Raw genomic sequence first — 24,205 nt, 5'->3', positions numbered from 1 at the left:
TAACTAAGCCCCTCAAGTAACATCAAACCGGGTAAAACGATAACCCCTGACCAGTAAATCGAATAAACCCTGACCGAGTAACCCTTTGAATAATCCCTATACAAACCCCTTAAGTAATCTCTAGCCAAGTAACTCAAATAATCTGTGACTGAGTAACTCGAGTAAAACCTGCCGCACGAAATGACAAGTAAATTAAGGTGAACTTAACATGATTTTCGTATTTACGTTACGAATTCCCCTCATAATTTTTAAATTATTTTAATTTTCCAAAAAAATTTAATAATTACAAGTGAAGTAATAAAATTTCCTAAATGGTGTTGTTGATGATTCACAATCTCTCCCTTCCTTCACATCACAGTTGCTTCACTTCTCACTTGCCAACTTCCAGTTTCACACTCTCCAGGCTAACATCACTCATCACTCCACCCCTCAATCGTACCATTTTTGCATTCGAACTTTACCCTTTTTCTTCGATCTTCTTCGGAATTGCGTCTTACAATTCAACTGTTAATTTTCTACTAATTTTCCGAGTTTCAATTTCTCTACTACACTATGATTTCTTCCCAATGAAGATCCGCAAAATTTCATCTGTTTTCCCCTAATTTTAGAACCCTTAATTTTCTTTTTCTTGTAGAAATTGTTTGAAAGGGTGAATAAAAAGGGAAGATCTCAATGCAGTGGTACTTCGTAGCTGCTCTTCTCACCATCCTCACCAGTTCTCAGGTCTGCTTGAATCGTATCATTTTTCTATTTTTCAATTTTTTTTATTTAATTATGATGCTTTTGTTTTCTATTTTTAATGGGTTTTTTTTTCTTCTACCTTTTTATATGTTCTGTAATTTGCTGTTAATTTTCATATTTCTGTGTATTTAAGTTACTTGTGAATGTTATTTGCTTGAATTGGGCACTTTAGAAATGCAATTTTATAATGATTATCAGTGAAAATTTCACCTGAAATGGGTGTTTGTGTTGCAGAATATAGTTCTTAGGAGAATAAGAATATAGGAAGTAGTATTCACTGGACCAATTTTGTGCATTTAGTGTGCGGATGGAGCAGGAACCCATTTATTGTAAACGCACCTTCAAGGGTTGAATGATTAATGGATTACCCCCCTCAACTCCGCGCCTACCTCCTTATGGTTGCGTTTTGTTTTTGCTAATATTCTTGATACCTTCATTTCTTGTTTAATTGAATTCCCTTTCTTAACTTCAATTCTAGTGCGAATGAGGAGGTGGAGCATTATGAAGCATAATTCTAAAGAAATTATTGGAATTAAGTTTGTTCATCCATGTGTGAAGAACTTTTGTGCAGCTGCCCCCCCCCCTCTCCAGAAACAATAGTCACATACACTAGTTTCATATGGTCTTTAACCAAGAAGAGTTAGTAAAGGACCACCCATGTTTCCTTTTGGGCCTTTTTAAGGAGGAAAGGCAAACTGGGTCTGATCACTCCCATGTTGCCGGTAATTAGAGGGTAAAAAATTATATACAAAAAAGTAATTAAGTAAAAGCGAGTAGAAGTTAGAACAACATATGTAAAAGGAAAGTGATTAGTGAAAAAATCATCAGGGGTGTGAAAAATGCTGCTGTATTATTCAAAATAGCATTGGTGTATGACTGGATATTTTCTAAGACGTCCCTACTTAGGAGTTAAGAGTGATCGGGAGAATGTGGGAATGCACCAGCTTCTACAAAGGATCTCTTATCAAAACTATGGTATTTATTTAATCATAGAGGGGGGACAATGTGACCATTGTTATCACATAGAGGGAGTAGAATGTTTAAGTATGGAGTAGTTTAACCTCTAAACGGATGAATAAGATGTGGGGTGACTTTAGGAACTTTCTAGAATATATTTTGTTTTAATTTTACCATATATTGTACTCCATCCGTCCCATAGTATAGTTGTTGTTTGTGTTTTTTCACAGTATTTAAGAAATTGGAGAAGAAAGTGGATAAAGTACATTAATAAAAGTGAAAAGTACAATCATAGACAAAAGTTAGAGAGAGAAAATGGAAAAAAGTAGAAGGTATGTGCAAAATTCAAGGGTAAATTAGGAAGAACAATGAATAAAGTTGAAAAAGTGAGGGTATAATGATCTTTACATACTATAGAAACAGGAACAATATTTTGGTTCTCCAAAATAGGAAAACATGAACTATATTATGGGACGGAGGGAGTACTTTAATGGAGGACCTGGAAATAGTTGTTTACAACAATTTAAGGAAGGATGAATTTATTGATGTGAGTTGTGACTTGTACGGTTCAGATTACCAAATACACTTGCAATTGATGAAGCAGTAATCCAATGTTAACTCTGTTCTACATCCATGTTTTTCTATGCTGTGTGGAGAGATAGAGATGCCATGAATTTTAACTTGTAAGAAAAGAAAAGGCAAATTTGTTTGGGAAATCATTCTTGGGTCAAAGGAGCATCCAAAAGAGACCTATATCTACCAGGAGTTTATTAGGGGTGTTATGGCTCTAACCTCTTTTTTTTTATGACCATACGCTTATGGATATAATACAGCTTTCACATCTTTTCCTCTACATACAGAATGATATTTTTACCCTTCCATATCAGTTTAAATTCCCTATGACTAGATTCTGAAGTCTTGAGAATAAAGATGATGAAAGCAGCATTTAAGCATTGATATGCAAATTGGTTGCAACTGCTCTGTAGTTGTTACTTCGTTACACCTATAGGTGATGCAAGTTTACTTTGTTTTAGGTAATTGTAGAGTAAATTGAGGATATAGAGCTCGAAAAAATGCCTTCATGTTGTGAGAATTCCTTTGTTTATTCAGTTTTCTTTCATAAAGGCAAGTGCCATTTATAAGGATGGCAAATGAACTGATGTAAGGATGATGGGAATTATAAGCAGTCTCCTTATAAGTTAGTTATGGGTGAGAAATAAGTTAGGGAGTTTGTTAGGAAAGAAATTCTATAAATAGAGAAGATTAGGGAGTGGGGAAGGCATGTTGATTGAGTATTTTGGACTAGCTTAACAAGCTAAATTAGGAAGAGATCCACCTCTTGTAAGTATCATTATCAGTAATTGCCAGTTTATAATCAATCAACTCGTCCTCCTTGCTTTATTTTTGCAATTAAACTCTTAATTCAGTCCAAATGCTATGTATATTCCAAATGCTATGTATATTCATAGCAGTCACAATAACAACAAATTTACTTAGGTCCAATAAATTTCGAGGAGGAGACCTTTATTTACGAAGTACACTAAGACGCCATCCCACTAGCAATTAATTTAAAAAAAAAAGGAAAAATGAATTCCTTTAAAGTTGACCCTTGCTGGAGTTTAACATGAACTTATTTAGCGGTCACTGCTGAACACTTTTGTTTTCCCAAACGTACATTTGAGATTCAGCTCTAAGTCTTGGTCCCAGGAATACCTGTAACAACCTATGATGCTCCATTCCATCCAAATAAGCGGGAACTTGCTATTCAGCCTGGGTCACCACATGGTAACAATAGGCTTCTCTGGGATGCTGGGTTTAAATTCATCAGCATCTTAACCTTAGTGCCAAGTTTCGAACTACAATATTTTTTTTGATAATTAAATACTTGAATTATCATTTGAATTTGTGTATTAGCAAATGAGCAATTACCTGTATCTTATGCTTAGCCTCTACTTTATGTGTGACAGGGCATTTTAACTACTTTATCACAGAGTGATGGTGGTTACAAGTATGATTATGCAACCGTTCCGTTTCTTGCTGAGGTGTTCAAGGTGCTTCCTTCTATTCCCTTGTAGCTCGGAGACTTGAATTCCAAGCTTCTTATGTGACTTCATAGTTCAACATCGCTTCCTATTGACTTACTTACATATTTTCTGTTGGTAATGCTAGCTGGTGGTATCCAGCATACTTCTTTGGAGGGAGGTCCGTACTTCACCTTCTGTAAGGATGACAACTGATTGGAAAACTGTGCGACTGTTTCCAATACCATCAGTTATATATCTGATTCATAACAATGTTCAGTTTGCCACCCTCACATATGTGGATACATCCACTTACCAAATCATGGGCAATCTCAAGATTGTTACCACTGGGATACTGTTTAGGTGCTTCCACTCTTTTCAAAACTTCTTAATTCACATCCTCTAATGTTTAAGCTGATTTATTATGTAACATTTTTTTGAATTTTTTTATTTAATTTGTAGGACACTCATGTTTAAATATAAGTTGGAATTTAGTTCTGAAGATTTTTTGTCATGCAGATTATTTTTAAAGAAAAAGTTGACAAACTTGCAATGGATGGCAATAATTCTGTTGGCTGTTGGCACAACCACAAGCCAGGTGATACTCCCAAACCAACACAGCTTTCATTATGACCCCCCCTCCCCCCCCCCCCCCCCTCTCCCCAAAATCACCCCCAATAGAAAAAGAAATTAAAATGAAAGAGCAAAGAGAAGAAGGGTAGAACATGGAATTTGCTGACAAGATAAATGTTAATGATCCGAGGCAATTCATTTGTACCTTGCCAATGTAGCATTTAATCTGTCTTTTTTCCCTCTATCATAGGTCAAAGGATGTGGAGCGTCATCATGTGACTCACTTCTCTCAGCACCAATCCAAGGGTATATGTTTGGGATCTTGTCAGCTTGCCTGTCAGCATTAGCTGGTGTTTATACTGAGTTCCTCATGAAGAAAAACAATGACAGCCTGTATTGGCAGAATGTACAACTTTATACGTAGGTGTCTCTGTTTGAGTTACATGCTTAGACTTGCATTTATGGTATTATCATGAATTCATGATTGCATGGTATCATGCATACCGAGTTGTTAGGTGATTTGACTTAGACCACCGGTAGCATTTACTTGGTAATAACCCTCCCCCCAGGTTGCATGCTATTTTGCTCCTACTTTATGCTTGAATAATGTTGTGATAGCGACACGTAAATAAGATACCTTTTAATTTGGAAATACAATCCCCTTTGTACTGTTGATCTTTCTCCAATCTATGATCAGCCATAGTGTCCTATGTTTCTTTCTGGACTGTACATATAGGCATTTTCTGTTGGAAGTTATGAGCAATACCTGTATTTTACTTAGGAATATGCCATAGGCAAGGTGAATTGCTCTTCTCTATCCCGAGGATTGCTAAAGAGGGAAGAATACCACATATTAGCAATTGACTTACCTTTGCTCTGTGTACTTTGAACAGAATTATTTCAGTATTTGTAAACATGTAAATTTTTTCAAAGGTATTTGAATTTTGTTTTTGTTTTCTGATTACAATCCCTTAGCATCATCTCTGCTTGTTGGCTACTTGTGCACCTTAATCCCCTCATCTCCAAAAAAAAAAAAAAAAAAAAAAAAAAATGAAAAGTAGCCTTACAAGGTTAGACCTTTTTTTCTTCAGTTGTTGCACTGTTACTCAAACTTCTACTTTGTTTGGAAACAGTGGTGCTTATATTAGTTCTCTTGCAAACTTTGTTAGATATCAGGCAATAATGCTGTCATTTTTTTTTTTTTTTTACTTCTCCAGATTTGGCACTATCTTTAACTTGGCACGCCTAGTTTTGGATGATTTCACAAGTGGTTTTGAAAAGGGGCCATGGTGGCAACGCCTTTTTGATGGATATAGTATGGCAACCTGGCTCGTGGTTCTAAACTTAGGGTCTTCAGGGCTACTAGTTTCATGGATAATGAAGTATGCAGATAACATTGTGAAGGTAAATATGTTTTCTTAATATACCTAGTAGTTGAAACCAAAGGTCCATGTGAGGTAGGATGTCCAATACTCCAATTTTAGTTTCTACTAACAAATACTTGTTTGGAATAATAGATTTCTCAATTGCAAGTTCTTATTATAGCACAAGTAATCTTCTTTTTCATGGGAATTCATTATATTTTACAGGTATATGCAACCTCAATGGCAATGCTGCTGACAATGCTCTTGTCTGTTTACCTGTTCGAATTTAAGCCAACTTTACAGGTTTGTCTTTGCATATACACACTAATTATTATCTTATTCTTCCTTATCATATTCCTTTTATGTTACACGGAGTGACTGCCCCCCCCCCCCCCCCCCCCCCGGCCACCCACACCCCAAAAAAATCCCGAGAAAGGGAGGGGGTTGACATGTGACATTCTTCTTGCAGCATTACTCCTTTATAGATTCATGGTTTGAATTTATACACCTGAAATGACATATCTCAATTTTTGGGTTATACCAAATTTGATTATTTGCATGCTCTTTCTAGAAAAACAAGGCACTTAAGTTTTTCAGGCATATTTTTAATCAAAGAAAATATTCAAAACTCATTTATCATCATTAATTTTTGGGTGATCTGGATTAGATAATGGTTTTGTAAGTGCATATCAAAATAATTCTTTTTCTATCTCATATACTCCCTCCATGTTTATTTTTTATAATCACTTTCCTATACGGATATATCATATTACTGACAGCCAAATTTAAGGTGAAAAGTTTTTACATGTGATATTACAATGTACCCTTCTTTTGTGAGCAAATTGTTCTTCTTAGCTTTGCAAAGTTCACCTCAAGTCCATTTATAGGCCCAAATATGATAAGATAGGCTCTAATAAGGTTAATGAAGGCTATCCAAGTTCAATTTGCGATCAAAATAAGTTCTATTAAGCTAAATAAGGCCTGTTGTGTTTACTTTATTTTCACTTTTTTCAGGTCTAATAAGTTCACTTAAGATAAATTCAGTTTAGGAAAAAATAGGTTAAAAATAAATTCTAATAAGGGCTACGCAAGTTCAAATTACAACTATAATAAATTTTAATAAGTTCTAATAAGTTTTAATAAGTTCAGATAAGTTCAGTTAAGTTTGTATAAGTGAAAATCAGGTGAATAGAGTGCACCCTAAGTTTAGATAAAAAGAAAACATAAGTGACAATCAAAGTGAATAGAACGCGCCTTTACTTTTCTCTCTCTTTTTACTCTTTTGTTAAATAATCACACGGGTTTACTTACCCCTTTACAATTTCACTCTCTTTTTTTGTGGGTTGTGACCCTATTCACTTGCTTGCAAAATTGCAATTAAAAAAATAATTTTAAAAAAAAAACAACATACAATGTATATTGCAACTGTAGAGAATCTGCTAAACTTGAGTTACCCATTTAATTATAAGAGTAAAAAGATTAATAAAATGAAGAACTCATGTGATGGGGAGAAAGATGAAGCAAAAGAAAAGGAATAACTCATGAAATGAAGAGAGAGATATAGAAAATACATACAAATAAGGAAATGTTGCAATGGGTATGAAACTTTTATAAAAAGAAAACATTGCAATTTATATGGAACAGAGGCATCGTATATGTCACTCCATAATTTAATTACAATATTTCTTTATTTTGAAAGTTTCATATTAATTGCAACATTATCTTATTTTTAATTATTTATTTCCATCTCTCGCTAACACTTGGCTTCCTTGAATGTGCACATCCTCTATATTTTAGAATAATTTTTTTACAAAAATAGATTTAGTATTTTTATACTTATTCCATTTTTATAACTTTGCAACATTTGGATTTTTACACTATTGACTCTCCTTGACCATGATAAGAAAAGACAAAAGCATGTGGGGTCTTGTTAGATTTTTCTGAATATGTATCTTTAGGGACATAAATTTTTCTTAATATATATGTATAGTCTAAATCATGCATTGGAAAGTAGATAAGAATGGAGAAAGTATATCTTACAAGCAGACTTGGGCTTTCTTGTTCTTAGCTTAGTTTTGCTGAACTGAACGTATGTTCACTAAACTTATATGTTTTGAAATTTATTTAAATAAATTTAGGAGAACAAAGCTCATATAACTTCCTGATATGAACATCCCATGGGGATTGGAACGATATAATGAATTTTTAAGCCTACTTCCAAAAGACAAATATTTTTGCTACAGTACTATTATCTAATACATAGTGTAATGATTATTTGGTTCACCTGATGGCTGCCTTAGATATGGAAAAATACTCCCTCTGGTCTCTAAATGCTCTTCCGATTTCCTTTTATAATTAATACTTCGTATTTAACAGTATCTTTAATTACTTATTACGCAAGTTCATAAAATTTAGATTTTTTTAACATACTCATTGATATGAACCAGAGTACCAAACAATACCCCGCATATTTTTTTTTTTTTTTGGGTATATATATATTGGAAAAACTCCGAAAAAGTTAGAAGATTCACTTTTGATTTAATATTATGTAGTGGCCGATCCAAATGGAAAGAACAAAAAGAAATAGAGGGGGTGTATAGTAATTAGCTTAATATGGATCACATGATCAGAGTTCCTGTATGGAGCAGGCCAGCACTGAGTAGAATTTGCATTGGAAATTTCATTGCTTAATTACACAGAACCAAACAGGGCCTAAAGTTTGTTTGTACAATTTATGATCTGTTTAACAGAAAAAACTGGTTAGTGTGTTATTGTTTCTGTTCCCTACTTCCCTCTGTTAAGATTAATTGGCAGTTTACCCTCTATAATTAAATCTCATTACATTTCATTTATACTCTTCCATATCATTGATTCTAAGTGAGTTATTGGAAGATATATAATCATAATCAAATCATAATCACTTTCATTGAACATCTAAAACAGGAAATAGTTCGAAATATATTACTTTCTTTACAATGCATGTCTATTGCTATATCTCTGGGTCTGCTACTTGCTCAAATCTTATTGAAAAAGAGTGTCATTATTTTCCTTATTTTTAGGATGGAGGACACACCTCTTTAAAAAAAAACTAGTTGGTTCTTTTCATTTTCAAAGGGTTGATGACATTCTTTTTCCCCTCTTGCAATTTTGCAGCTTTTCTTGGGTATCATTATATGCATGATGTCATTGCACATGTATTTCGCTCCTCCAAATGTGCTTGTGGAGTTGCCTGTCATGGCAAAATCAGAGCATGCGAATCTAAAAGAAGTTGCTATAGAAAGGGTGAATTCCTGACCTCATTTGGCCAAAAGAATATGCCATTCTGCATCTTCACTTTGAATCATAGTTTGAGAAGATAGTGAACGATTCCTGATTATTCCGGTTTATGCTCTCTGAGGTGCTGATTTCCTGATTATTATGGGATTTGGTGGTGCTGCCTACTTAAGGGTTTCGCGTGAAAGGACTGGTTAATAGTCTAGATAGAATTGGGTAGGAGTAGGATTTTCACCACTGGTTGCAAGACCAAGGGAATATGTTGTTAGTCATATACGAAACTGAACATGCCTTTGAATTATATTTTGAAAGCAATTATCCTTGTGAATTGTAAGTAAAATTTTTGAATTATTTTGTAATCTTGCTTAGTTATTATTGAATATTATGTAACCGTTAAAAGCTTAAATCATCTATAAGTATAATACTTGTATTATTTTGTTCAATTATTATTATTTTGTTCAAATATTCTCTTACTGCAAATTTTTCTGAGTCTGGTAAAATCAGAATATATTCATGCGGCATATCAGAGAATAGCTTGCTGCACAAAGCCATGTAACACAAATCCCAACTAGAAGCAAGTGTGGGCTTGTGGCTCAAGGAAACAATGGTTCAGGAATTTGGTTCTATTATCAAAATTTGACTGATTTAATATTAGTTTCTTATATAAATAATTCCAATTTATTCTTGGTTCCCTAAAAACTTCCCACATTACCTTCTCCAACATCCCTATAAAAGGTAGAACATTGAAGTTGCTCTTGACATAAAATCTTTCCTTAAGATCTCATATAATCATATTAGGCACTAAATAAACACAATGCTTGCAATGTTTGAGAGATTTTTCGGCAATCCTGGAAAACAGTTGGCTACTCAGTCATCAGTCAATGGAGGTTCAAAATTCATTGATGAACAAAAGGAGAGGAAGTCTTGTAGCAGTAATCATTTCCAGATGCCTCTGCACTATCCCAGGTATAAAAAAGGCGACTACGAGAAAATGGAAGAGTGGAAGCTAGATTGCTTGCTTACTTCTTATGGTTTGCCAGTAATTGGAACTTTGGAACAAAAGAGGAAGTATGCTATGGGAGCTTTCCTCTGGGAATAATTAATTTTGGCTTTGCTGTGAAGTTATTTGTCTTTCGCAAATTTGAGTATGTTTAGCTAACTGTAATAATTCTGGTAAGTCAAATACTCAACATGGATAGGAGTTTGCCTCCCTCGTCATCTGCTAATATAATGAATGTTCAGTTTGGTTTTGTCACTTTCTACATTCTGGGTTTATGTTATGTTCCGTCTTATTAAGATTGTCTCATTTGATAAAAAAAAACATTTAAATAGGTTTTCAAAAAAAAATAAAATAATAAATAAATAAATAAATGGAGTATTTAGCTTATTTGTGCTAATTGTCCTTTTTTCGGGTGATGGAAGAGGCTTAAATTAGCGCATCATGAGTGCTATCATTTAAAGCCTTAGCTAATTTTTCGTACAATGGCAATGCAAAGAGTGGCTCAGGTTAAGATTAGAAATCTTCAATCCTGGTTTAATCATTATGCCTTTCGCTAGTTGTCCTCATTTACTCACATCTGTAAATCTGCAATACTTATAAATTCGTATAAACTGTGCTATAGACTAGAAAATAAAAAGATGGGGGGGGGGGGGGGGGGGGGGGGGGAGGGGGGGGGAGCAAAAGCATAGACTAGAAAACATGCCTTATCTAGCAATATTAAGAAGGTTCAAAAGAAGCCTGTAACAGTGGAACAGAAGAAAGAACAAAGAATTGAAAATGCCATTCAATTAGAGCTGCCAAAAATTGATCCGACCCGAAACACCGACTCAAACCCGATTATTAACCGACCCATCTGAACCCGAAAAAATGGTGACCCAAACCTAACCTGACCCAACCTAAAATCAACCTTACACCCAAGTTGACCCGAGTATGTGAGACCCAAACCCGAATATGAACTGATCGGAGATGACCCGACCAGAATGTAACCCGTAAATTATTGACCTGAACCAAACCCGACTTGAACCGAAATTGACCCAAACTCGTTTTAACCCGTCAAAACCCGAATTTAACCCGATTTATTACTAATCTGACCTGAATTCAACCCGACCCGTTCCTAACCTGACACGAATTTAACCCAACCTGTTACAAACCCGACCCGAAATCAACCCGATTTGTTATTGACCTGATCCAAATTCAACCCGACTTGTTATTGGCCCGACCCGAATTTTACCAGACTTATTAATTTCCCGACCCTAAAATTCAACCCGATATGTTACTAACCCGACTCGAAATCAACACAACTTGTTATTGACCCGACCAAAATTCAACTCAAATTGTTCCCGAACCGATTTCAAATCACCTTAAATGCAATTTAGACCACCTTATTATTGTTGATCAAAGCATTTTGTCTAGGGAGACCAAGTCGGTCCAGGCCAACAAAAGAAAGGAGCATCATCCTTAAATTTAAGAGTTAAATATAGTATATATATGTTGCATGGTCAAAGGAGATAATTATCTTTTTAAATTATAGACTATAGTTCCCTAGTATATTGCCATATATATTCTAGACAAAGGAAATAATTGCTTGATAAAAATGATAATTATCTACTTATAGTTAGTTGAACTCGAATATGACCTGAGTAGTAAATGACCCGACCTGATTGTAACCTGCAAATTATTGACTTGAACAAAACCCGACTTGAATCCGAGAATGACCCGACTTGAAAATCACCTAACCTGATTATAACCCGCAAATTATTGACGTGAACCGAACCTGACTTGAACCTGAGAATGACTCGACTTGAAAATGACCTAATCTGATTATAACCCGCAAATTATTGACTTGAACCGAACCCGACTTAAACCCGAAAATGACCCGACCTGATTCCAACCCGCAAATTATTTCCGAACCCGACTCGAACCCAAGAAATACCCTAAGCCGTGAAAACCCGAATCAAACACGACCTTTTGTTCACTCGACCCGAATGTAACCCAACCTAAACCTGACCAAAACCCGATAAAAAGTATGACCCGACGTGACCCGATTCAAGCATGACCAAACCCAAACCTGACCCGCATAGGTTATGGAATTAATCTGAATTGACCCGACCCATTCTTAACGACCTAAACCCGACCCGCTTACCCGAATTGACAACTCTACCTACCCGATACCTCCAAAATTTCCCAAAAATCGTGGATATTAGGTTTCATTTTTGGAAATTTTTTACTTTTTTCACTCGGGAATAAAAATTGCCGAAATGTTTACCATGGTCCCTAATACCCTCCGGGAGTCCAATTGGCTGGGTGGAACCATTCAATTAGCCTTTAAACGACTAATTTACCGGTTTACAATTTGCACCGATTTCATTAACTCAAGCCTAACACGAAGATTTATGACAACATATAATGATCATATATGGTTCTAAACCGCATTATATGACCCCGAGATGTATCCCCTAAAATATCAATGATTTTCGACATCGGGCCCCGAAACATTCTAAATTTCACAAAACGCATTGATATTAGCCTTTAATTTTGGAATTATTTGACTTTTTTTCGCCCGGATATAAAAACTGTCGAAATGTTTACCATGGTCCCTAACACCCTCCGGGAGTCTAATTGGATGGGTGGAACCATCCAATTTGCCTTTAAACAACCAATTTACCGGTTTTCAACTTGCACCAATTTCATTAACTCAAGCCTACTACGAACATTTATGACAACATATAATGATCATATATGGTTTCAAACGGCATTATATGACCCCGAGATGTATCCCCTAAAATATCAATGTTTTTCGACACCGGGCCCTGAAACATTCGAAATTGCTCAAAAAGCGTGGATATTAGCCTTCAATTTTGGAATTTTTTGACTTATTTTAGCCCGAAAATAAAAATTTTTGAAATTTTTACCATGGTCCCTAATACCCTCCGGGCGTCCAATTGGGTGGATGGAACTATCCAATTTGCCTTTAAACGGCCAATTAATCTATTTATAACTTGCACCGATTTCATTAACTCAAGCCTACCACGAACATTTATGACAACAAATAATGATCGTATATTGTTCCAAACGGTATTATATGACACAGAGATTTATCCTCTAGAATTTCAAAAAATTTCGACACCGGGCTCCGAAACCTTCGAAATTTCTCAAAAAGCGTGGATATTAGTCTTCAATTTTGGAATTTTATTAACTTTTTTCTCCCGGAAACAAAAATTGCCCAAATATTTACCATGGTCCCTAATACCCTCCAGGAATCCAATTGGGTTGGTGGAACCATCCAATTTGCCTTTAAACGGCCAATTTACCGATTTACAACTTGCACCGATTTCATTAACTCAAGCCTACCACGAACATTATAACATTTATGACAACATATAATGTTCATATATGGTTCCAAACATCATTATATAATCCCGAGATGTATCTCCTAAAATCTCAATGCTTTTCGACACCGGGCACTGAAGCATACGAAATTTCTCAAAAAGCGTGGATATTAGCCTTCAATTTTGGAATTTTTTGACTTATTTTAGTCCGGAAATAAAAATTTCCGAAATGTTTACCATAGTCCCTAATACCCTCCGGGCGTCCAATTGGGTAGGTAGAACTATCCAATTTGCCTTTAAACGACCGATTTATCGGTTTATAACTTGCACCGATTTCATTAACTCAAGCCTACCACGAACATTATAACATTTATGACAACATATAATGATCATATATGGTTTCAAACGGCATTATATGACCCCAAGATGTATCCCCTAAAATATCAATGCTTTTCGACACCGGGCCCTGAAACATTCGAAATTGCTCAAAAAGCGTGGATATTAGCCTTCAATTTTGGAATTTTTTGACTTATTTTAGCCCGGAAATAAAAATTTCCGAAATGTTTACCATGGTCCCTAATAACCTCCGGGTGTCCAATTGGGTTAGTGGAACCATCCAATTTGCTTTTAAGCGGTCAATTTACCGATTTACAACTTGCACGGATTTCGTTAACTCAAGCATACTACGAACACTTATGACAACATATAATGATCATATATGGTTCCAAACGACATTATATGACCCCGAGATGTATCCCCTAAAATATCAAGACTTTTCTACACTGGCCCCGAAACCTCTAATTTTTTTTTAAAAAAACGTGGATATTAGCCTTCAATTTTTGAATTTTTTGACTTTTTTCGCTAGAAAAATAAATTGCCGAAATGTTTAACACGGTCCCTAATACCCTCCGGGAGTTTAATTGGGTCGGTGGAACCATTCAATTTGCCTTTAAACGACCAATTTACTGGTTAACAACTTGCACCGATTTCATTGATCCAAGACCACCACATACATTTATGACAACAAATAATGATCATATATTGTTTCAAACGACAATATATGACCCCGAGATGTATCCCATAGAATTTCAAGACTTTTCGACACCGGGCCCTAGGTCTGTGCAGAGTACGGTCTAGACCGCACCAAACCGCAATTTTGCTGTTTGGTGCGGTTTGCGGTTTGGAAATTACGGTGCGGTTTTCAAATTTGACCAAACCGCGGTTTTGCGGTTTCAAAAAAATTTCAAACCAAACCGCACCGCAAACCGCAATTTAATGCAAAGACTCTTATATGGAAAGAAGACTCTTATATTGTATTTATATGTACTGAATTGTGTGGGTCATTATTAAGAAAACCAAAGTTTTCCTTTCTTATTACTCTCCGTTTCTTGTGCTTTGGAGTTGTAATGGAGTGGTTGTGGTTTACTTAATGATTTTGCTCCATGTTTGCCTTGGCATGTAACTGGGTCACTACTAACATTGAAGTAAAGCACTACTTCTTTATTGAATTATTTGCATAGTTGTACAGTTTCCAAGTAAAAATTTCATAACAAAAGATTAGCAAATAATCATTATTTGTGAGGTAAAAAAATTATGGAAAAACCGCAAACCGCACCGCACCGCACCAAACCGTATTTTGCGGTGCGGTTTGTATAGAACTGCGGTTTGGTGCGGTTTGAAAAAATCACTAACCGCAATTTTGCGGTTTGGTACGGTTTAAGATCCAAACCGCACCGTGCAAAGCCCTACCGGGCCCTGGAACCTCAAAAATTTCTCAAAAAGCGTGGATATTGGCTTTCGATTTAAGAATTTTTTTACTATTTTTCACTCGGAAATAAAAATTGCCGAAATGTTTACCATGGTCCCTATCCAATTGGGTGTGTGGAAACATCCAATTTGCTTTTAGACGGCCAATTTACCGATTTACAAGTTGTACCGATTTACCGTTTTACAACGGCCAATTTAATTAACGGCACTGAACCTGACTTGAACCGAAGTTGACCCAAACCCGTTTTAACCTGAATTTAACCCTTGTTACTAACCTGACCTGAATTCAACCTAACACGTTTCTAACCCGACCCGAATTTAACCCAAGCTGTTACAAACCCTAGTCGAAATCAACCCGACTTGTTATTGACCTGACCCAAATTCAACCCGACTTGTTGGCCCGACCCGAATTTTACCAGACCTATTACTTTCACGACCCAAAAATTCAACTCGATCTGTTACTAACCCGACTCGAAATTAACACGACTTGTTATTGACCCGACCTAAATTCAACCCAAATTGTTCCGGACCCGATTTCAAATCACCTTAAATGCAATTTAGACCACCTTATTATTGTTGATCAAAGCATTTTGTCTAGGGAGACCAAGTCGGTAGCAAAAGAAAGAAGCATCATCCTCAAATTTAAGTTTAAATATAGTATACTACGTATATTTGTTGTATGGTCAAATGAATTAATAATCTTCCTAAATTATAAACTATAATTCCCTAGTATATTGTCATATATATTATAGTCAAATGAAATAATTAGCTTAATAAAAATGATAATTATCTATTTATAGTTAGTTGAACCGGCATATGACCTGACTTGGAAATGACCCAACCTAATTGTAACCTGCAAATTATTGACTTGAACATAACTCGACTTGAATCCGAGAATGACCCGACTTGGAAATTATCCAACATGATTATAACCCGCAAATTATTGACTTGAACCGAACTTGATTTGAACCCAAGAATGACCCGACTTGAAAATGACCCGACCTAATTATAATCCGCAAATTATTGGCTTGAACCGAACCCGGCTCAAACCCGAGATTGACTCGACCTGATTCTAACCCGCAAATTATTGACTTGAACCGAACCCGACTCGAACCCGAGAATTACCCTAACCCGTTTTAACCCGTGAAAACCTGAAATTAACCCGACCTATTGTTCACCCGACCCGAATGTAACCCGGCCCAAACCCGATAAGAAGTATGACCCGACTCAAGCATGACCCAACCCAAACTCGACCCGCATAGGTTATGGAATTAATCCGAATTGACCCGACCCACTCTTACCCGACCCAAACAGGACCCGTTTACCCGAATTGACAGCTCTACATTCAATTGACATGTTTATATTTCGCCTGTAACAATTGTAAGAAAATGTCTGTTTGATGGCTTGAAAGACCAGAAAACTTAGTAAATCATAAATTGAAACCAGCCTCAAGAACTCAAGCCTTCCACAACAATTCTATCTACAAAATTCTCAACAATGGTGTTTACACATGCTGCCTTTATAAACTCGTTACAACATTAATTCCTACTAACCAATTCAGGCTTGCCTTTTGCTGCCATGACCTACTTCTGGAGTTCTGGCGACTTCTCGTCAGGTAGCGAGAATTTCTTCACTTTCTATAATGAGAAACATTGAACAACAACATCAGTAGAAGCAACAACATCAGTTTGCCCTCAAGAAATAAATTGGCTCATAGGTCTTAACATTATGGGGGGAGATGCAGCAATCAGCCAAATTTGATTTAATCTAAACACCTAGATCAATCATATTCCACCATTCTTAAATCAGTCTCTTGCATAATTTTGCTCAAACAACCAGCACCAAGACAATACCATAGGCCAGAAACATAGCTAATAGACAAATACAACTTAAAGCAATAAACATAAATATGCTGCGATGACGCAACCCTTATAACAGCAAGTGTTCCAACAAAGTAAGCGTACACAGAGTGACAGAGCATTAGATTATCATTAGATTATCAATACATTTTTCCACATATAATAACAAGATATGATGGTTATACTTATATCGCATGACAAGGACTGAGCAGCTGTGCAACATGATTTGCCTCATGCAATTTACTCATTTCAAAGCATAGCAAGAAATTCATTTTTTCAAACTGCACAAGACAAGTGATTCAGTGGATTACCACTGATATTGTATAATTCACTAATTCCCCCCCACACCACAATCTGGAACGTGCAAATTTGGTATGCGTACACGATATACATTTGGATTAACGTGGTAAAAGTGTAAAACTACGTAGCACAGAACGTTCCCATACCAATTCCACATACTGGTACAGTGGCACATGGTACACTCTAAGTAACACTAATTACAATTTACTTGCACCCAAAAACAATCCAAGACAGTAATGTTGCTCTAGCTTAATAAATAACTTACTCCCATAAATGCCCTACAGGGCTTACGTTCATTGCCAAAGAATTCGGAACTTAGAGCAACAACCCAGTAGGCTAGAAGGTCAAGGCGCCGCATAAGCATCATTAGATCCTTATCTCTTAATCACTCGAGACTAACTACAATCTATAATGGGGTCCCAAGGTAATGGCACAGGTTAGGCCAATTAGAGTCTACAATTATATACTTATTTGTTAAGCTCTTGCATAATCTAAAGACCACAAATTTCAAACATGAACCATCACCAAAACAATATCTAACACCTAAAACAGTCAATACTCGACACAAATAAACTAATCAAAGTCTCCAATGTGTTTCTTAGCACTTGCAACATGTAAGAGACCGCGTATATCAATCATAAACCATCACCAAAGCGAGTTCTAACATCTAACAACAGCCGATACTCCAGATCACTGGGACACTGATCTCTTGCTATAAAATGGATTAAATTCAGCATAGCACTATAACCAATTCCAACAATATGGTATACATTATCAACACATAGTTCAACCCATCTTTCTCTACCACCATTTGTCCACCATCAATTACAACTACTACCTCCGTTTCATATTATTTGCAACGATTAGACATTTTTCCTCTCTACTTTATGTCAAATCGTTGCAAATAATATGTAACTGAGGTAGTAATTGGTTTTTTCGTTCTTAACATATTATTCAAAACCCTCTAAATTTCATGAAATTAAGGCTGAAAACAATGATTGGATTCTAATTAAGATTCTAACTTTGCTAATATCACCTCATCTTCAAAATTTTAAGATGCAAAATAATCAAAATTTAAGATAAAATTACTTAAAAAAAAAAACGAAAATCAACAAACAATCAGAATGTAGCACTTCCATTGAAATGAAAGTAAATTAAGAGAGGAGAGAGAAAAAAACCTTGGAGAGGACACACTGGCGAAGAGATTGCAAAAATTTACGACATTTCTCTTCATCGTAATTTGAATCAACAACACAATTTAGAAGATCCAATGCTTCTTTCCCACATACTGCTTTTGATGCTTCCATTATTCTGCAGATTCTTCAATGAGAAGAAAAACAAATTACCAAATTGAATAACAACAAATTTGGGGAAAATTAATTAGTGATTTAGGGTTTAAGGAGAAGAATCATAAACAAATAAGGTGTTTTTCCTCCCCCAAGATATGTCAATCTGTGGGCAAAGAGCAGAACTTTGGTGTAAGAATTTTTTTTATTTTGTTTACGTGTTTTCTAGTGGGCCGTGGAATGTAATAGAGCCTTGTGGAAATGGTTTTTGCGCCATTAGCTTAGTTGGTGTTACGCTATGCAATAAACATAAGTCGTAGTGGTTTAAAGTTTTGATCAAGTTAATACAATCTAATATATATATATAAAGGGGAGTTTTTTCCCGAGTTTTTAGAGAGCCACGTAGGATTTAATTTTCTCAGCGCGCCATGTAGGATTATAAATCTGAGTAGTAGCCAATTAAATAAGAGATTATTAATTTCTTTTAGAATTAAATAATTTAAATGTCATGTAAACAAAATTGGCGAATGAGATTTTTAAGTTTAAATTAATTAAATATTATATATTATCCTTTAATATTAGGAATTTTATCTAAATATATAACAAATTTTAGGCTCATAAATACAAAAAAAACATTATTTAAAAAAAATCAAACAAATTGTGCATCGCACGGGCTTCATCTAGTACAAAATTAATTGCAAGTAATGGATATGTATTAAGTTTATTTGTGAATATGTATTAAGTTTGTTTGTGAATTAAAGGATATGGTTAAACATGGGCATCGTGTCGTGTCGGACCGTCGCGGCCGTGCCTCGACGGGGCTCGTGTCGGGTCGGCTTCGCGGCAGGCCATCCGTGCCAGGCAGCGGGAAATCCCATATTTTTTTATAAAATATATATGTATATAAAAAAATCGATATATATATATATAGAGAGAGAGAGAGAGAGAGGGGAAGGCTCATGTAAGAACCCTCCTCTATATAAGAACTCAATCTTATATAAGAACCCATCTTAGTCATTCATTGGATTTGATCTAACCATCTAAAACACTCCTTTAGTAATGACATTTATGTAATTTTTTACCTTTTCTTTTTTTACACTTTTAACAAAATACCCTAAATCTTAAGGTTATTCTTTTCACTTTCTCTCTCCTCAGCATTTATACATCAACAAATTGGGTAAGTTTATTACTTGTTAAAGATTTTATTTTTTTACCGATTTTATTGTTTTTTTTTTGCGATTTTGCTGTTATATAATGTGTGGTGATTACATTTGTTTGTTTAATTTTTTTTTTCCAAAATTTTTTTCGATTTTTTCCTATTTTTCTTTTCGATTTCCAGATTTTTTTTTCGATTTTTTTATTTTTCGAGTTTTTAGATTTTTTTTTCGAGTTTTTCGTTTTTTTTTTTTTTTTTTGAGTTTTTAGATTTGTTTTTCTAGTTTTTCGATTTTTTTTCGATTTTTTCCAGTTTTTTTATTTTTCGATTTTTTTATTTTTCCAGATTTTTTCCAGTTATTTTTTTATTTTTTTATTTTTCCTAATCATCTTTTTCCAGTTTTTTTTATTGTTTTTATTTTCATTTTTTTTTTATTTTTCGATTTTTTTTTTGCTTGAGTTTTTCTATTTGCTTGAATTTTATTGGATTTTAATTTCAGATTGTTTTTTTGCTTCAATTTGTGTTTTTGATGATTAGGTTTTTGCATATTCATGGATTTTGATGATGTTGAACATAATTCTCCCTCCTCTGTTACTCATTCAGATAATTTTAATTGTTTTAATACTTTAATTTCAATTTACTTATATGTTCTAAACTTTACTTACTTGCATGTTCTAAAGTAATTTTGTGAATTTATTGATTATGTTCAAAAGTTGTTTTAATGTTCTAAATTATTTCTGGTTATGTTCTAAAGTAATCTATTATGTTCCAAATTTTTCCACTCTATGTCCGTGATTTGTTATGTTCTAAAGTATTCAGCTAAGTTTAATTGTTTTAATGCTTTAATTTCAATTTACGTACATGTTCTAAACTTTACTTGCTTACATGTTCTAAAGTCATTTTGTGAATATGTTGATTATGTTCAAAAGTTGTTTTGATGTTCTAAATTTTTCCTGGTTATGTTCTAAACTAATTCATTATGTTCTAAATTTTTTCACTTTATTATGTTCTAAATTTTATTATGTATGTTATAAAGTAATTTACTATGTTCTAAAGTTTATCCTTAATGTTCTAAATTATTTTGTATGTTCTAAAGTTTTCTACGTATCTTTCTCTTTATGTTTTTAAGTTTATTATTATGTTATAATATTTTCTTCATATTGTATGACTTTTATTGTATGTTCTAAAGTTTACCTTCTAGTTTTAAATTTTACTTTTTATGTTCTATTGCAGTTGGTGTTATTTATCGTACTCCTGAGGTTGTTGGATCATTTAGCCCTGGTGGTACCACTAAGGAATGGATTCCAAGTGTTCCCGAGGAGTTAAAACCTCGTTTGGGGATGATATTCAAAGATCCTGAAGAGGGTCTTAGTTTTTACAAAGCATATGCAAATGCCGCTGAGTTTACTTCTAGGAAATCTACGACTACAAGGAAGAAAAATAACAAAGATATAATTGCTTTTCAATATGGAGTTTGCAATAAGTTGTTTTTATGTTTTAAAATTTTGTGTAATTTTTTTATATATTTATTTTGTATTCTTTTCAATTTATTAACATAATATCATATTAATCAAGGAATAAAAAAAAAAACAAATTCAACCCAATTAATCAACCACCACCAACCCAGCCACGACCACCAAACCACCGACCTAACGACCCCCAACCCACCGATTCCACCCGCCACGACCACCAGAAACCCACCAACCCCAGAAACCCAACGACCCCCAACCCACCGATTCCACCAGCCACGACCACCAGAAACCCACTGACCCCAGAAACCCAACGACCCCCGAACCCACCGACACCGAAACCACCAACCCAACACATCGGAACCACCAAAACCGAAACACCAACCCCGAAACCCACCGATTTGAAACCCATCAGTTTTGTAATTAGGGTGTTTAAAAAAAAAGTAAGGGTAAAATGGTAATTTTATCACTAAAAAGTTACTAAAAAAGGAAAGAAATGGGAAAGTTGCAAGTAATGTGGACCAGCCCAAAAAGGAAATAGTTGCAACTAAAGTGGACCGGAGGTAGTATAATGTATTTATATATATATATATCAAAAAAAAGTTGGTGAGAACGACAACTAATTGAAGCTTAGAGTAGAAATATCTTTGTGTCGTTTTAGGAGGAGTTGGTGTCTTTAGTGTGACCTCATTCCTTTCCTCTTCCTTCTTCATTGTACGAAAGAAAAACTTAAGCTTATTCCAAATCAGAAATACTTTAGAACATTATAAAAATAATGTTTCAAATCAGGTTAATGTTTCAAATGATATTAATATTCCAAATGATACCCATGTTCAAAATAGTCATCTCCATATTTGTACAAAAAATGTACTATATATTGTTTTAAATATATGTCTAAAGATATAAACTTAAGATTTACACAATCATATATCAATTTTTTGTTCAGCTTTGACCACTTTCTAGCCATCTTCATCACTCTTTTCCGTTCTTCATTTACTTCTGATGTTATAATCTTCCCACAATACTCCACTCGTAACCTTTTCATTTGCTCAAACTGCAAACAAAAAAAATACAAACACGTTAAAATTAAAATACACATGTAATTCAGTATATAATAAAAAATACTTTAGAACATTCCCATGTAATTTAGAACATAATCAGATTAACTTTAGAACATAGACATCTAACTTATAACATAATCAAAATTATTTTAGAACATAATCAAGTAATTTAGAACATAATCAGATTAACTTTAGAACATAGACATTAAACTTAGAACATAATCATAATTACTTTAGAACATAATCAGATTTACTTTAGAACATAATCTATCTAACTTAGAACATAATCAGAATTACTTTAGAACATTATCAAGTAATTTAGAACATAATCAGATTAACTTTAGAACATAGACATTAAACTTAGAACATAATCATAATTACTTTAGAACATAATCAGATTAACTTTAGAACATAGACATCTAACTTATAACATAATCAGAATTATTTTAGAATATAATCAAGTAATTTAGAACATAATCAGATTAACTTTAGAACATAGACATTAAACTTAGAACATAATCATAATTACTTTAGAACATAATCAGATTTACTTTAGAACATAATCTATCTAACTTAGAACATAATCAGAATTACTTTAGAACATTATCAAGTAATTTAGAACATAATCAGATTAACTTTAGAACATAGACATTAAGCTTAGAACATAATCATAATTACTTTAGAACATAATTAGATTAACTTTAGAACATAGACATCTAACTTATAACATAATTAGAATTACTTTAGAACATAATCAAGTAATTTAGAACATAATCAGATTAACTTTAGAACATATACATTAAACTTAGAACATAATCATAATTACTTTAGAACATAATCATAATTACTTTAGAACATAGACATCTAACTTAGAACATAATCAGAATTACTTTAGAACATAATCAAGTAATTTAGAACATAGACATTAAACTTAGAACATAATCAGATTAACTTTAGAACATAGACATTTAACTTAGAACATAATCATAATTACTTTAGAACATAATCAGAATATGTAGATGTAATTAGAACCTAATCAATCATATGTCTTGACACTTACATTATCCTTCTCTAGCCCCGAATTCCATTGTTTTTGACATTGTCCTTCATAGGTTTCCATGTGCTTCAACAAAAATACTTCACAATCATGTTTGTTTGCATTGCTCTTCCATTTCATCTCAATGTTTCTTGTTTCGAAAGTGGACAAAACGGCACTCTTGTTATCAATTTCTTCATAAAATTCACCAAATGCCTTCAACTACAAAATATATAAAAATTAACCTTGAAGAAGATAGGAGGGGCAGTAGGCAGAGTAGAAGAGGCTGTAGTAATAGCCGTAGCAGCAACAGATCTATTGTTCGAATATACATACACAAAAAAAATTCAAAAATTGACATTAATTTGCAAAAATCGAACTAATTTGAACAAAAAAAAAATAATCGACAGATCTAATTTTTCGAACATAAATATTTCACAAAAATCAAACAAAAATAATTCACAAAAGTCGAACAAAATAATGAACAAAAATCGAACGAAATAATGAACAAAAATCGATCGAAATAATGAACAAAAATCGAACAAAAATCATTCGCAAAAATCAAACAAAATAATTCGCAAAAATCGAACAAAATAATTCGCAAAGATTCGAACCCTAAATTTGCTAAACTCGAACTCAAAATAATCAAACTCCATACGAAAAATCCAACTCAAAAATCGCACAAAATAATACGCAAAAATCGACTCCTAAAAATCGCAAAAATAGAACCCTAAAAATTGCAAAAATCACCAATTAAAACTGCAAATTCACTTGAACATCATGCTAATTTCATGAAAATTTGAACAAAATCGAAAAGAAAAACATACCTGAAGCGAAAATCCTTCAAATTGCAACTTCTATCAGATTTTTGGGGGTTTTAGGAGAGAGAAAATGAGAGAATCGGGAAGAAGAGAGAGAAAGTTAGAGGAGAGAGAAAAGGTAGGGAGGTGGGTAAGGGGGTTGAATAAGTTGGACACGTGTTTTAATCTTAACCGTCTAAAACAACTTGATCC

At 34.1% G+C, this 24,205-nt stretch overlaps 1 protein-coding gene and 1 long non-coding RNA gene across 2 annotated transcripts; one reads left to right on the top strand and one right to left on the bottom strand.

Moving 5' to 3' along the window:
• Positions 1 to 334: 334 nt before the first annotated feature.
• On the top strand, positions 335 to 10,182 carry LOC145578802 (CMP-sialic acid transporter 1-like). The gene is made up of 8 exons (XM_081636106.1): positions 335 to 723; positions 3,666 to 3,749; positions 3,868 to 4,082; positions 4,239 to 4,317; positions 4,543 to 4,712; positions 5,510 to 5,696; positions 5,882 to 5,959; positions 8,810 to 10,182. The coding sequence occupies exons 1-8, from the start codon at positions 673 to 675 to the stop codon at positions 8,948 to 8,950; spliced, it is 1,005 nt and encodes a 334-aa protein (XP_081492232.1). The 5' UTR covers positions 335 to 672; the 3' UTR covers positions 8,951 to 10,182.
• Positions 10,183 to 16,461: 6,279 nt separating this feature from the next.
• On the bottom strand, positions 16,462 to 18,749 carry LOC145578795 (uncharacterized). The gene is made up of 2 exons (XR_014098923.1): positions 18,363 to 18,749; positions 16,462 to 16,662 (listed from the first exon to the last, which is right to left on the bottom strand). It is a non-coding gene; the product is annotated as an uncharacterized LOC145578795 (long non-coding RNA).
• Positions 18,750 to 24,205: the final 5,456 nt, after the last annotated feature.

Source organism: Chenopodium album, chromosome 2, assembly GCF_948465745.1.
Source record: "Chenopodium album chromosome 2, dcCheAlbu1.1, whole genome shotgun sequence".
Taxonomy (NCBI): Eukaryota; Viridiplantae; Streptophyta; class Magnoliopsida; order Caryophyllales; family Amaranthaceae; genus Chenopodium; species Chenopodium album.
This window is presented reverse-complemented; position numbering and strand designations above follow the sequence as displayed.

Excerpts from the sequence above, each read along its gene's own strand:
- LOC145578802 (XM_081636106.1), top strand. The coding sequence starts at position 673 with ATGCAGTGGTACTTCGTAGCTGCTCTTCTCACCATCCTCACCAGTTCT. Across the intron at positions 4,713-5,509 it reads CAGAATGTACAACTTTATAC|ATTTGGCACTATCTTTAACT; the intron begins GTAGGTGTCTCT and ends TTACTTCTCCAG. Across the intron at positions 5,960-8,809 it reads AATTTAAGCCAACTTTACAG|CTTTTCTTGGGTATCATTAT; the intron begins GTTTGTCTTTGC and ends GCAATTTTGCAG.